General features: G+C 44.4%; 1 protein-coding gene across 3 annotated transcripts; it reads right to left on the bottom strand.

The window, feature by feature from the left end:
* Position 1: 1 nt before the first annotated feature.
* Positions 2–15,203, bottom strand: AAGAB (alpha and gamma adaptin binding protein). Of its 3 annotated transcripts, XM_089539289.1 has the most exons (11): positions 15,106–15,203; positions 10,368–10,558; positions 8,340–8,436; positions 8,062–8,151; positions 5,922–6,005; positions 4,586–4,668; positions 3,723–3,897; positions 3,252–3,356; positions 2,861–2,910; positions 2,340–2,431; positions 2–860 (listed from the first exon to the last, which is right to left on the bottom strand). In XM_089539289.1, the coding sequence occupies exons 1-10, from the start codon at positions 15,170–15,172 to the stop codon at positions 2,354–2,356; spliced, it is 1,020 nt and encodes a 339-aa protein (XP_089395415.1). In that variant the 5' UTR covers positions 15,173–15,203; the 3' UTR covers positions 2–860; positions 2,340–2,353. The 3 variants fall into 3 exon arrangements, with proteins under 3 accessions (XP_089395415.1, XP_089395416.1, XP_089395414.1); XM_089539290.1 differs by lacking the exon at positions 2–860 and having other exon boundaries at positions 867–2,431; positions 3,801–3,897; XM_089539288.1 differs by lacking the exon at positions 2–860 and having other exon boundaries at positions 867–2,431.
* Between the last annotated feature and the right edge of the window lie 76 nt (positions 15,204–15,279).

Below are 15,279 nucleotides of genomic sequence, written 5' to 3' on the forward strand. Positions count from 1 at the left end.
TCTCATAAACTTTAATGATTTCTTTCTCATTTCATGAAAAGACCCTTTGGATTAAAACGACACAAAAGGCCAGCAATGGAGCATCTGCTTCAGTCGGGTGGGAAAGGGGAGGAAGAACACTGCAAGTCAGGGATGACAGCAAAGAGTTGGTTTTTGATCGTTCGCTTCTTATATGACAACAGCTGGTGCCCAATTGTACAGGTAATTCAACTGAGAAGCTTTGTATGACAGCCGCACTAAATGCATACACTTATCCAGTATATATGGTTTTAAAGAAATGTAGCAATGGCCTTTGCATCACTTTCCTCTCCATTTGGGACCATGGTACTAGGGGAGGTAAGCCACTGATTGTTTGGGGGCACAGAGTTGGAAGGGGCCACAACAGCCATTTAATCCAACCCTGCTACCATCAAGGAATACAACATTAAAGAAGTCCTGGGAAATGCCCATCCAACTTCTCTTTAAAGACCTCTAAAGACAAAGAGTCCATTATACTCTGAGGCAGTCTTTTCCATTGCTGGGCAACTTTTACTGTCAAGTTCTTCCAGATGATTAGATGGAATACCTTTTCTTGTCATTCAAATCCGCTGATCCATGGAATGATGCAACAGCAGAAAACCAGTTTGCGACATCTTCTACATGATATTCCCTTGGATATTTAAGGATAGCTGTCGTATTCAGTCTTCTCCAAGTTAAAAATACCCAGCTTCCTCAGTCGCTACCTTCTCGCTTGTTCACCCAGTTTCAAAATTTTGCAGGTGGATCACATTCTTTCTGCACAACTCCAGGCCCAGCAGACCTCCCAAGATTTTCAAAGGGAGAGAAGGAGCAGGACAGTGAGAGGCTGTATTTTAAGCAGACTTTATTCAACCCATTTTACAGGTCACCAAAAAGAAAGGAAAGGTACAACAGGTTAATGTCTCAGCCACACTCAACAGCAAAATGGTGCAGGAGCTCTGCTCATATCTTATGTAATGAAGTAGCCTGATGGATTGGGGCCCAAGTATATTTCAGGAAAACAGAAAAATATGCACCACTGCTTTTACATCTTCAATGAGAAGATGCTGGTTTTGGCCCCACATCAAATTTTAACTTGATTCTTTTTGTTTTAAAGTGCTTCCACTGATTGGAAATATGCTTGTACTAACAGCAGTTGAGGATTCATCTCTTCCAGTGAACTGGATCATACATTCTGGCACTAATGACTAGTCAGATAATATAGCTCTCCGGAGGAATATATACACATCATTTTGCCCCCAATGAGTTAATTTTTTTGACTACAAACTGGCTACTGTCTCTGTACGTGTGAAACACCTTTCCCTCCAGGATTGGCAGCATTCAAAGTGTGAATATTACACTTGTTCATACCAAACTGCAAATTCAACTTATCAGTCTGTGACTGTCAGATCCCATGTTGGAAAAAAGTTTAACCGTGTTCCTTTAACTCCTTGTTAGAGAACCCCTTCGAACCCTAAGAGGCCCCATCACTTGCTACCTCAAGAACAGCAGAATTGCCTTCAATTTGCAGTTTCGCTTCTTTTAGTCTCTCTGACCTATAACTGATGTTAATCCAGATAGCTACAAGGGGTTTGTTACCTAACACCCACCATCACAGACGTAATAATATAATCTGAAACCTTAACTGGGCTTGTGAACATCTCCGTAGTGGAATGATGCATAATTTTTCTCCTTCCACCTGTTACTGCCTTTTTCTTTCTCTAGCTGCCAGGGGAGATGGAAGGCAGGGACTACTGAAAAGCATATATAATTTTTTGGCTGCAACATCAAAACCAGGCTGATCAGTATTCAAAACAGGATTCACAAATGCATTACTTGCCTATGCAAAATACTATTCTGGCTCAAAGCTTTCCCTTCATGGACAACCACCTCTGAAGAGATCATGTTTCCTCTACTCCAGTCATACCCCAAAGTTATTGATGATTATTCCCACCCACCCCTTCCCCAAAATCTTGGTCTCTGCTTTGAAATGACGATAAATGAAAAGCTCACAAAGGAGAAGCATTACAGAGAGGTTTCTAGCCAGGTCTTTTCATGAGAGTTGGACCATGTGTTGCTTCCCCAGAAATGCAACAGGATTACCAGAACAGACCTGCTACGTCAATGGCATCATCACCTGGTTTCCCCATCAACGGATCCAGGCAAGCCAACAGCAATCTAACTTTCAGTGCAGAAACAACATACTGAAGGAGCAGCCCTCTTTCAAGTCTCTCAGACGCTGCAAAAATCTAGGCCTTTTGTCAAAGAAAAAAAAATAGCTACTGCAGCCAACAATTGGTGGTCTTTACAGCAGAATAACCCGCATCCATTCCACAACACACCAATTCCTTCGCCTCTAGTTGTCCTCATCAGAAGACAGGCCTTCGATCTCATCTCTGTCTCCACCAATGGCCATCCAGAATGCTTTGGCAACCTGTAAGGTGAAAGCCAACAAGAAAAACTCAAACACCTAGGAAACCTTCACTATCTCTGCAGCAGATACCACATACTGTATGTTCTAACAAACCCCTACATCCACCATACATTTTCTTAAAATCTCCATAAGAAAGGACTTGAAGGCACATAATAACATGGCAAACCTATCACAAGGTTTTCATGGCAAGATTTGTTCAGGGGTGGGTTGTCTTGGCCCTCCTTTGAGGCTGAGAGAGTGGGACTTGCCCAAGGTCACCAAGTGAGTTTCCCTGACTGAGTAGGAATTCAAACCCTGGTCTACAGAGTTGTAGTCCAATGCTCAAAACTGCTGCAAGGCACTGGATCTTCTTATACTCCCTCCCAGCCTCTAAAGAACTTGTAGTGGCATTTCTACTTAGAAGAGAATGACACTGTCTGGAACCCTCACCTTTTCTGCATGCAGTTTTCTCTGTTCATGAGGCAGTGTTGCTGCTTTCTCTGCAGTAAAAAAAATGAGAGGAATGAAACATTACCTCCAGGTTCGCCAAAGGTCTAACTATCATGAGTATCATGAGTCCTGGTCAATGCAATTTGTCTCAGGCTACCCATCTATCAGTACTGCTGGAAAAACTACTCTTCCCAGCATTTGCACTTTGTGACAAGGGGAAGGTGAGGACAAAGGGAGAGCGAGCGAGCGCTCTTTTCGTTTTTCTGCTTCTCTGCCGAAGCAGCAAAGATTGTTGTGGTGGACACCTCTGGTGTCCTCTCTCAGTACTAGACAGATGTAGAATAAAAAACAAACTAATTTTTGAAGTCTGAAGGCTGGTTTCAGGAGGTACCTTTCATTTCTTTCAACTTGGAGAACAGGCGCTCAAAGTTCTCTAGATCGCCTTCCCCTGCAGTGAGACTAGCAAGTTCTTGGATGTCCATATCCAGCATAGGATCTGCAAGAAACAGAAAAGTAAAATGAAGTTAATGTTTTTTTTCTTTTTTGTGGGATTCAGATTCTTAACAGTCCTATGCAGCAAAAAGAATCAAGATGGGGTGCTTCGGTCTGTAGCAGGGGTGGAGACAGGGCAACCTGCAGTGGTTCACCAAAGCCCTTTCTTCAGTCATTGGAGTCTCTCTACTACCCCACTGAAAAAAGAATGTTTTTGTAGAAAAATGGAGCCCATGCTAAAAGGTGCCCTTCCCACATCCCTCATTTTATTCCCTCAAAGCATGTTAAATTACGGCAAGCTTCCTAGGACTCTTCCAATGGAAATGGGAATCCCAGAGAAGAAATGAGGAGTCTCCATGGCTGCCCACACCTTTTCTACAGGAAGCCTGTGGGAGGTTAGGATGGGGGTTCTCTTTGCAGCTTCCCACCAAGGAACGCTTTCTCTCACCAGCAACAGGGCCTGTCTGCACACCATCTGCATCAGCTGCGTCTTCTCCAGTCCCGACCGGAGCAGAGTCCGCTCTCTCTGCTGGCAAGGGATGGAGCTGTTGCACAGAGGGAGAAATGAAGTTAGATGCAATAGCGTTTGAAACCAAGGAGCCTGTGCTGAGCTCCTGCTTGATCTGCGGTGAGCTCTGGAACACAGGGCATCTTCAGAATGTGATCACAGCAGTTAAGTTCCTTGCATAAGGAAGATCCAAAATTCCCAACATCTAGGCAAGTGTGGGGTTACTCTACGTTCTGACAGATCAGTATTGCATGAGGAATTTTGTAACCCCAGAATCTGAGGGGTGAAAAACTGCGGAAAAAACAACAACCTGTGAATCCCTGATGGCTGTAATGACAGAAATGGGAACTGCGCACTCTGACACACCCATCATCCCTCACCACTGGCTCTTCCAGCTAGGACTAATGGGAACTGTACTGCAACACCATCAGGAAGGCTGCAAGTTCCCATGGTGCCTCTAGGATTTCAAACCTATTCATATACATCATGGGCACTGTATTCCAGACAAACATACATGCAAGTCTGCAGAATTCATTTTAACCTATCTACTAGTCATGAGCCCCCCTCCCCTAAACACTCACTTAAAAATAGTTCTAGGGTCCTTTCTGGCTCTTGCAACAGGAGTAGGACTGTCAGGGAGTCTGAAGCACTAAAGATGAGAAAGCTGAACCAGCAAGGAGAAAATAAATGCAAGAGGAAAAGGAATTTTAAAAATTACTGTTTACTTCTGGAGCTTCATTTTCCTCAGAGCGAATCCTGCAATTTGCACCCGCCAAGGCAGGAAGAAAGCCAAAGCCCTGGTTCATATCTGAAAAGAAAGAGCTGTCAGAACAACACTAAAGCCATGCAGGTTGCTAAGGAGGAGTAAGCACTCCTGGTGGCTTCCGTATCAGTGGAGTGATGATCTGCTCTGGGACAAAACGCCAAACTCTATCCCCCCCCCCCCCCCCAAAGAGGTCCAGCACCTCTGAACCCTCCCACCACCTTTGGCTCATTTATAGTTCACACTAAACCCTAGAGAAGGAGAAGACAAACAGAGTAAATAAAACAAAGCTTAGAGCTAAAAATTAGTCTGCTAACATTGCCCCACTGATAATTGTAAAGTATCGTTTTGATACTCGGTGTAATTGACAACAGTGATCTCTTCCTGAACTAAATGCGGCAATTCTGTACTGAACAAAAATTCTGCAACCTGCAGACTCAGATGTTGCACGCTACGGTGTTCACCCCTTTCTAAAGGGGCACCCAGACATGCATTAAGACACCAACAGGATTCTCAACCAACCCTTTAGAATACTATTCTGCAGGTTACTGAAGCTGGCTGCCTATTGCAGCTGAGTAGTTTACTTTGAACAAAGTCAAACAAAGGAAGTCGGTGTCTACCAAGAGGCCTCCAAGCATGCCACATGGAAACCAACTTCCTCTGGCATTCGCATCGTAGGTACCACGCTGAAACCACTGCAAGTGATTAAAAGAAGTCAGAAGGCCTTCTGAATCAATCTGTGAGGTAGAGGGAAGTCCCCTGCTTCCTCCCCTCCACAGAATCCGGCACATGATGATATCTAGCTCCACCGTAGCATGCAACATCTGAGTCTGCAGGTTGCAGAATCCAGGAAATTGAACAGATCTCTGCCTCCTACCTTGAGACCACAAGATGGCTGACATTTTCCTTGCCTGCCAACTAAGCAGACTGAAACAGAACCCTTCAAAACATCCCACTGGCATCACAGGACCAGCAATTATGACATTTTGAAACCAGCAAACGTCTGCTGCCATATTTGTATCTGGTCAGTGTTCTACGTCAAAGGAAAACTTTTAAATTGTGCTTTTGACCATTAACAAGTTGTCATGGAAAGGTTTTTTAATGTGAGGATGGGGATACTGTACATCCTGACAATGGAGGGGACAAAGTTCTAGTACTTAGTTTACAACCCTAGGAGCACATTTCCAAAAGCTAATACCATTAAAATCAATGAGACTTGATTAGGTATGCCTAAATCTGCTCCACTCACATGTCAAGGAGAACGATAAATTTCTGAAGGCAGGCTGAAATCAACATACCATTTTTCATCACCACATTGGACCAGACATTGGCATTTAAGGCTTGGATGATTCGTTTTACTCCTGTAGATTCTGGGAAGTCATCTAAAGGGGTGGAAATACAAAGAGTCAAAAGGATCCAAGAGACAGAGGCAGTGGCAAAAGGTCTGCATTTTACTCTCCAAGGCTGCAGTTCTATGCGGACCCTTCCATGGGAATACAAACTACTGAACTCTGTGGCTTTCACTTTAAAGTAAGACTTGTATAGGAATATGCTGTTAATTTAATTGCTCTGTATACCACTATTGGAAACATCAGTAGGGGGAATCCCCCCCCCCCAAAAAAAAAGCCTCTTTAAATTCTTTTGAACGTCTTCTGAAGTTCTGCCCCTAAGCATCAGTTTCATTCCAGTTCCTGAAAGCAACATAAAGCATGTTTTGCTGGGCAGTATCACACTATTACTTTCCTATTAAACACAGAAGTAGTGTATGCAGTCTTGCACCTTTGGCAAAGAGTAAGATACAAATAGAGACCAAACTATACGGGGATGTTAATGGTGTGGTTTGTTCTAGAGTGATCAGCTTTCCCCCCATGAACAGCCAATGTAGGCAGACCTCATGCAGGCTGAAGAGCTGGGGGTGATAATGGGGGGATAGGGGAGGCTCGAATCACAAGCTATGACCCAGGTGGAGCCTCCAGGACAGCTGTTTGCACAGGAGGAAAGCTCCTGCTGAAGCAAAAGAGATCTTTTGCCCATTCCAGTGTAAATAAACTGGGTGTGCATGTGTAAAAGTTTGGATTGGGAAGGGCATGCTGACTATTTGTAGAAGAAAAACACCGCAATCAGGGACAAATCACACAATCAATATTACGGCTTGTTTGGCCTCGGGAGGATAGAAAGAAGACTTTTGTATTTTCCCCCAGCTCTTGCTGTCTCAGGATGCAGCTCTTGCTCAGCTCTCAAAACGGAAGCTAGTCAGGAGGGGCAAGAGCCTCAGCCGCCTTCCATTTGATCACCTTTTAGAAAAATACTGGGATGACAGGTTGCCGAGTAAACAAGAGAATTCAATTCACTGGGGTGGACTTTCTCCAGCGCTGACTCAAAACAAACTACAGAAATGGAGATGCTATCAAAAGGCTGGAAACAATTCAGCCAGCTCCGTTTTATTGTTAAACTGATGAGTCACATTGCATTTCCCCCAGTCCCCACCCAGCAAACTGGTCTCTTTAATGACACATCAGTTGTTCTGCTTTGTTTTAAAATTAAAACTCTGAAAATATTTGGATGCTATCAATCTGGATGACATTCTAAAACAATGGAAGGCAACCTGTAGCTCTGACAACCTCTGACACTGAAGGAGTCATGCTCATCATTCTGGTGCCTTCCTTAACCCTAGAAGAGAAGGGCCAGTTGCAGGCAGAGAAACTGGAGGAATCTGTTCAGTTCTTGGAGAAGAAACACACTCAGAAGAGAGAACCTGGAGGAATCTCTGATGAGATCAAAGCAAATAACTCAGTCAAGCTGAGGAGTAAATTACCCAGGTCAAGGGAAACAGGAGTGCCACTCTGTTCTGGTTTGATCAGACCTCGCATAGACTTCTGTGTCCAGTTTTGGGCACCTCGGTTCAAGGAGTAGGTTGACAAGCTGGAATGTGTCCACAGAAGGCTGACCAAGACAGTAAAAGGTCTGGACACCAAGCCATATTAGGAATGGCTTATGAGGTTGGATATATTTAGCTTGAGGGAAGAGTAGACAGAGAGGTGACATGATAGCCATCTTTAAATATGTGAGGGAAATGATGGGGTGATCTTGTTTTCTGCCACTCCTGAGATTATAACACAAGCTAATGAATTTAAATGACAAGAATAGAGATTCCACTTAAATATTAGGAAGAACTTCTTGACTGTAATATAAAGTTAATGGGCTGCTTCGGAAGCTGGTGGACTCTCCTTCTTTGGAAGTCTTTAAACAGAGGTTGGGTGGCCATCTCTCAAGAGTGTTTTAGCTGCCTATTTCTGCATGTCAAGAGGGTTGGATTAGATGGCCCTTGTGGTCTCTTCCAGCCCTTATGAATTTATGCAGTCTATGCCTGGCATTATGCTTTTTTAGGATGGCAAACTGGCACCTAGAGGACAGGAGAAGGAGAAAGCTGGAACCTACCATCTTCATCAGGAAGCTCTTCTGGGTTGAGCTCCACCAACTCAAAGCCATGCTGGATGCACCACTCTTGGGCCTTTTGTCGACTGATGCCTAAAATGAAAATAGAGAGAAATTGGGCTTTCCAGGAAGTGGTCATGCTGCCTTTTACATTTGTGTTACACCCTTGACTAGGGTGCTTGGGTGCAGAAGCAATTTCTTTTGGTGGTATCTGGAAGTGGACAAAACACATTCTGTAAGTAACTTGCACACCAGCTAAAAGCCTGACCCCATTGTCTTACCATTTTCAGAAACTCTGTCACAGACCAAAATCATCACTTCTGGAAGCCACTCTTCTATTAGGGGAAACCACACAGAGATGCTGTCCAGCCCAGATATCTGTAAAATCAAACACAAGTTTTTGGCTTTCTCCCATTTTTACATTCTACATGTAAAAACATAACAAGTGCCCTGACCCAGAAGCAAAGCTGGGAGTCAACACTCTTCAAAAAACAGGAGAGATCTTGAGTGGGATCCAGATTTAGCCACAGATAGAGCACGACAATTGAGATCAATGGGATTCAAGTTAGTTATGTCAAAAAATCAACTCTGAGTATGGCTAATTCTTGACCCCACCCAACTATTTCTTTTTAAAAAGAGGCTACTTGGAAATCTATGTCTGAAAGTATGATGCAAATACACATACAAACATGAAATGCAAAGAGAGTGTCACAGTGTGATTTGTTAGTGGTTTGACCTGAAATATCAGACGCACACACAAAAGTGAGAATGCCCAGATTTATAGGCTGAACACCAGATGGCCTCAACCTGAAATATAACATATAACTTCACCATCTGTTCCATTTGATAAATGTCAGCTTGGAAACAAGTGACTTTGATTAAGAAGAGCTAAAGGAGAGCAGAAACCAGAATATCTTGCCATAACATCCAAATACTTATGCCTGGCCAGCAACTCTGTTACATCAATACAAGGGTGAATAAAGTACTCCCCGTTTGTGTGGAGCCTGTTTCTGTGGCTCCTAGGCCCCCAAAGTATGTATTTTCCCTGGAAAATGATTAACCATCCATTTTGAAGCCAAGCCCTCCCTCCAGTCCATCTGCCTTGGTCCAGGCCTTGGAGGTAGAGAGGAACTGCTGGACCTCTTACCCTTTCCCTCCACCACTCCATTCTCCTTCTGTGTCATGTCTTTTTAGATTGTAAGCCTGAGGGCAGGGAATCGTCTAACTAAAAGATTGTATGTACAGCGCTGTGTAAATTTACAGCGCTTCATAAATAAAGGTTAATAATAATAATAATAAATAAAAATTAGTTTTTGTCTCCAAATGTTCCAAAATCCCACTATGATTCCACTTCAGTTCCCATTGCTTTATCCTATGAACCTCATGGCTTGTAGTTTGTTGCTGCAGTATAGCTCTTTGGCTGGTAGTTCTAAATACCCCTTTTTAAATTGCAAATCATGAGATTTCACAGGAAAGAACATGGCAGCTGAAGTAGAATCAAGCACTATAACTGCACAGGATAAAAAGGCCTCTGGTGTACTGAAAGGGTTATTCCTCTTTCTAAAATCCAGATCAAAAACATGGGCATTTTGTATCTCAGCATTAACTAACACAGCTGTTCCAAACATTCAAACAGAAACAAAGAGAAACATAAGCCTTTGTGATGTTGCCTCAAACCAGGAAACAAAATTCTAATGGAGTCCCTTGCAAATTTCACAATGCCATACAAAACAAAGTTATCTTGACTGGACAGAAGCCATGCAATTTTGCGCAAAACAGGCAGCATCTTGCAAACTGCTTAACAAGTTTCCAGTAAATTGATTTCTGGGAGTAATATGCATAGCACATAACAAACATTTCCACTGACTATGCTCCACTAATGGAAGCGATACTGTTCAGCTGGAATTTCCCTGCAAGCATCTTGCCAAAATTGGGAAGGTTATTGAGACCGGAGAACTACAAAAAGGCTTTATGGGGAAAATGCAGTAATAAAAAAGAGGGAGAGGACCTCATAGCATCATATCAAAAGTAGGAAGACAACATTAAAGAAATGAGAAAACAGACATTGGGATCATCACTACATCAGCCAGTGCTTCCAAAGGATTGGGGATAAAAAGTGTGAACTGGAGTGCCCTCTTGCTGCTACAAGTTCTTATTCACCTAAGTAATTGGGATAAGCAACCTCTGAACCACCTCAGCACACTAATCTTGTTATATGCTGAAGCCACTTATATTATTATTAGCTAATACCGTTTCCAGTGGCAGAGTTACAGATGTTAGGGTTAATTGTGACAGTCAGAAGTACTCACCGTGGAGCTGTCAAAATAAACCAAAAAGGCCTGCACAGCTTCAGCAATTTCAGCCGTCACGAGAAACGTGTTTGGCACAACGCAGAGGTGGATGGAAGCCGAGTAGTATTTGTTGTCTATCGTCCAGGGATAGAAACGAGCTCCGCCGTCGGTGGAAACATCCTCTGGAAGCTCTTCCTTCCCAATGATACCTGAAAGAGAAACACGAGGGACCTGACAGATTAGGCAAAGCCTATCTTGGGAAGTTTGGGCAAATTTAAGGACTAAGAAAAAGTTACTTTTATACTTTGGTTGGAAATTTGGCCCGTATGATGTAAACATAGAATACTGTGAAGGAAAAAGATTATGAATGTATTATTTTTGTTTTTTAAAAACCAATAAAGAATATTTTTAAAAAGGAAGTAGGCTCCAGCCTACGAAAGCTCACGCTACCAACTTCTTTCTTTCAGTTAGTCTCAAAGGTGCTACATGATCCCTTTGCATACTGATTTTTCAGACTAACGCAGCTATATCTTTGAACTGGGAGTTGTAGTTCAGCATCATCAGGAGGGATGCGCACCTCCCTTCCTGCTCTAAGGAGCGCCAGTTAGCTCTTAACTGCTAACATTGGAGCAACAAGTAGTGCATGAAAAGTGTAATCGCTGCAATTACAGGGTTTAAGAGAAGACCCACTTTGTGGAAGGAATCGGGCCCCTCTGGAGCGGCCCTCCCATAAAGCTAATGGTTAGCTTAGCCCCCTCATCTGCCCACAGGGAGGACTGATCCGTCTGCCAACCATTTTGTCCTGAACCACTCCGCCACCCACATGTCTTCTAAAACCCTTGGAAGAAACGCATTCGGACACCTCCCTCAAAACCACAGAACACTCTCATGCAAATACGATGCAGCCCTCCCACCATAATGACACCTTTCTATATCTAGCTGCAGAGAACCTATCCATTTTGGGATAAGATTTCAGGTCTCTGCTTGCTTTTGGTCTCCAAAGAATCCTTCCAGACACCTGCTGCAACGGCAAAAGTGTGTGGGTTTGGAAACAGCAGTGTCTCGAGAAGAGCGCTCACTTTTTCATTTCTGATCTCCCTGAACACTGGAAGGACCCTGTGGTTTCACATCTAAAGAGCTGTGAAAATGAAGAAGAAAAAGCGGCCACAACACTTAGCCATGCCTCAGAAGGCCAACCTCTGTGGTTTGGGTTTTCACAGAAGCCAAGCTGGTTCTTTGACTCTGTCCTACGCTCCTCCTACAAGCAAGGACTGCCATGGGCTGCCGCCTGCCCTTTAATTTGCAAGGCAACTACAAAGCATCAGACCAAAGAACCCATCCTGAATGCAAGGGCTCAGGCTGGACTATGTGAAATTACATACTCTGAATGTTTATGTTCAGTTTATATCCTGCTTCCTTCCAATATGGGACCTGACGTGTCTGGCAGAATTGCTAAAACAAAATACAGTGGTTTGGTACCCTAAAGGCACCAGATCCTGTTTGATCTTGGAAGCTAAGCAGAGTCAGACCTGGTTAATACTTGGAAGGGAGACCACTAACAAATACCAGATGAAGGAGATGAGGATTCCTTGCCTAAGAAAACCTTATGGAATTCCTGGGGTTGCCATAAGTTGATAGGCAACTTGAAGGTGCATACACAATCTCAGCTACCATATAAAGGATGACCTCATATGTAAGTCAAGGACAGGTTTGGGGGCCAAAGTTATGGATTTTGATGTGACCCGTGGATAAGTCGAGGGTAAAACTTAGGGGCATGTAACGAAGGATGTAGGATGAAGCAAAGGAAAATGATGCAAAATTCCAGCTGGCATAACTCTTTGTATTCACACTAAAGGCTGGATGAATGAGAGCAGAGGAGAGTCATTGGCAGGATACAGACCGACGATTTGGGGTGGCCTGCAGCCGCCCCTTAGCACCATGTATTGGGGCCAGGGCAGCCACAGCGGCAGCCCAGAGGCCCCAATCCGACGCTTTTCGGGACCAGGGAGAAGCGGCAAAATGCTGCTCCTCTCTGGTCCCGAAAATGGGTGTCCTTGGGGCTTCATGCCCCAGGACACCCCAGGAGCTGCCCGGGAGCCGCTGGCAGGAGAGAAAGGGGCCACTCAGCCCCTTTCTCCTGGCTTCATTCCCGCAGCCATTTGGTGGCTGCAGGAACAAGGCACTCCCCAGGAAGGAGCTCTGTTTTGGAGCTCCTTCTGGCGCCGCTGAAAGGGCACCACAAGCGCCCTGCAACGGAGCGAGCACGTCATGGCGGTGCCACGCCATTTTGATGCGTCTACAGGGCACCGCCACTTTGTTGTACCAAGTATGTACTAGGGTTGTGGGGTGTCTGTAAGCGATGCCCCGAGGCAACCCTAGTATGTATTCAGGCCGGTACAAAGCACCGGTCTGTGTAGCACCACTGCTTTCAGGACAGATTAGGCTCTTGCTTTTAGGAGTTAAAGTACAGTCCTTACATTGACTCATGGATAGGTCAGCTCAGGTTTTTGGAGTCAATTTTCTGACTAAAATTTCTGGAATTATACATGAGCATATACAGTATGTTTGGTTCTGTCCTATGATACAATGCAAAATATGTACATTTACTTTAATTTTAACACACACACTCCATCACAGCCTACCCACAACATTAGTGCAGCCTCACCAGAAGAACGCAGCCACTTCATTTGACTTTTCTTTCCCAAACAAATGTATCATTTCCCACACTTAAAAAGGTTTGCAAAAAAAGAAGAGTTGGGCCAAGTGAAGAGAGAGGGAGGGGAATGCAGATGGTTACGTAATACTTTTTGTAATCGATACCATTGTAATTGCTATGGTTTGTTAATAACGTGTTACGTGTTATTGAGTTTATTTATTCAACACATTATTAACAAACCATAGCAATTACAATGGTATCAAATTAAAAAAGTGTGACCTAACTATCTGCATTCCCTTCCATTCCACTCGGCCCAAGCCTTCAAAGTGTTCCCAAAGTGGTCTTCATCTGCCCTGGCTTGTAAGTAAGCGGCTTCAGTGTTTCCATTCGCCGTCTTCTGCTTGGCTGGATATAGGAACAGAGCGATTCCTTGGTGTGTCTGGAGAGCCACCTGGCGGAATGAGCTTCGGAAAACCTCCCCCGGAATTGCAAGGAGCCTTTGGTCCAAAACACATCGCAGAAACGATCTGGTTTGAGACGGCTTTAGCTGCCCTGGCTCAATGCGAGGGAACTCTGGAAACTGTAGTTTTGTGAGAACTTGAACCTTCTCTGGGGCCACAATAAACTGCAATTGCCAGGACTCCCTAGCATTGAGCCAGGGCAGGTAAAGCCGTCTCAAACTGGATCATTTCTGCAGTGTGTTTTGTACCTTTGAAAGCTGATACAGCAGCTATTTTTAAGATCCCAGCAATCCCTAGACAGGCCAAAGTAGCAACCTTGTGGTTGTTGTTGTTGTTGTTGTTGTTGTGAAGTCGAAGGCTTTCGTGGCCAGCATCCCTAGTTTTCTGTGGGTTTTTCGGGCTCTGTGTCCATGTCTTAGAAGAGTTTGTTCCTGACGTTTCGCTGGCATCTGTGGCTTTGGCATCTTCAGAGAACGCTGTTGTTGTTGTTGTTGTCGTTTTCACGCAGGCCTCATGTGTGTTTACCAGCTGTTTCCCAAAATAAAGTCATGTCAAACAGATACAGTCCCTTTGCAAGCGTTTACTCTTCCTGTTTCATTGCGGCAGTGAATCCCGCAGCTGCCTTTGCGGGGAAGCCGTTTTCACGGAGGGTGTTTTTATGGCACGTCATTCAGGTATAAAAACTTGCCCAATGGACAGAGATCTTTTAGCTCCTTTGAAACTATGATGATGATTGATAATGATGATGATGCTTGTAAAGTACCATGAAAATTTAAGTAGCTTTACGAATAAACATTAATAATAATAATCCACTTGTCCCTCCCTCTTTGCTAGGGTTAGGGGCACAAGGCCCCCATTGTGAACATGGAAAAACTGCAAATAACAAAAACACTGTCTTTTTAGAGGAATCTCTAGGTCTGACAGACACTGACCATAGAGTTGCACTGGAGGAGCAACAAAGGCCTAGCGGAGTGTCCTCTCTAGGAATCTCTAGGTCTTTCAGTGCAACGTTTAGTTAAAGCTGACCATAAAGTTGCACTGGAGGACCTAGATATTCCTAGAGAGAACATATTAATCAAATCCGCAAATATGGAGGGATGAGTGCAAAATGCAACAAAGGAATGAATAAACATGGAACCATGGATAAAACACAGGCAGCACTCTGCACATGCTCAAAGGCCCTCCGCCGCAAGCCTCAGAGGAAGGGAATCTGCCCACTTTGCTTCCTTTAGGGCTGCAGAAATAATCCACTTTGACACTGCTTTAGCTGCCATGGCTCAATGCAATGGGATTATGGGAATTGTAGTTCTGTGAGACACTCAGCCTTCTCTGTCAGAGAGCTCTGGTGCCACGAAGAACTACAAATCCCAGAATCCCTCAGCATGGATAAAAGGCTTAATCAGTGCAATGGAATTATGGGAATTGTAGTTTTTTGTGTGTGGCACCAGAGCTCGCTCTCTCTCTCTCTCTCTCTGACAGAGAAGGATAAAATGTCTGACAGCTGTCAGGAATCCTTAGCATGGAGCCGGGACATTTAAAGCGGTGTCAAATCGGATCATTTCCGCAGCCTGGGAGAGGCAGAGGCGTCGCACAGAGATGACGTCACGAGGCGCAGGGGATTGTGGGGGCGACGACTCACGTTTCACCAGCTCTTCCCCGGGAAACTCCGCGTCGCAGCTGGTGACCAAGGCGCAAGGGACGGCCATGGCTCCCGCTGGCTGCTTCAGAGCGGCCTTCTGCTTCCCACTTCCGGTTTAGGCCCCGCCCCTTCCGCCTCTTGGGACCGTACCATTATCAAAAAAGGGGGGACAGA

Source organism: Sceloporus occidentalis, unplaced genomic scaffold, assembly GCF_023333645.1.
Source record: "Sceloporus occidentalis isolate IW3139 unplaced genomic scaffold, rSceOcc1.0.p SCAF_9, whole genome shotgun sequence".
In the NCBI taxonomy this organism is placed as follows: domain Eukaryota; kingdom Metazoa; phylum Chordata; class Lepidosauria; order Squamata; family Phrynosomatidae; genus Sceloporus; species Sceloporus occidentalis.

Excerpts from the sequence above, each read along its gene's own strand:
- AAGAB (XM_089539289.1), bottom strand. The coding sequence starts at position 15,172 with ATGGCCGTCCCTTGCGCCTTGGTCACCAGCTGCGACGCGGAGTTTCCC. Across the intron at positions 8,437-10,367 it reads TTTATTTTGACAGCTCCACG|ATATCTGGGCTGGACAGCAT; the intron begins GTGAGTACTTCT and ends TTGATTTTACAG. Across the intron at positions 3,357-3,722 it reads ACAGGCTTCCTGTAGAAAAG|ATCCTATGCTGGATATGGAC; the intron begins GTGTGGGCAGCC and ends TGTTTCTTGCAG.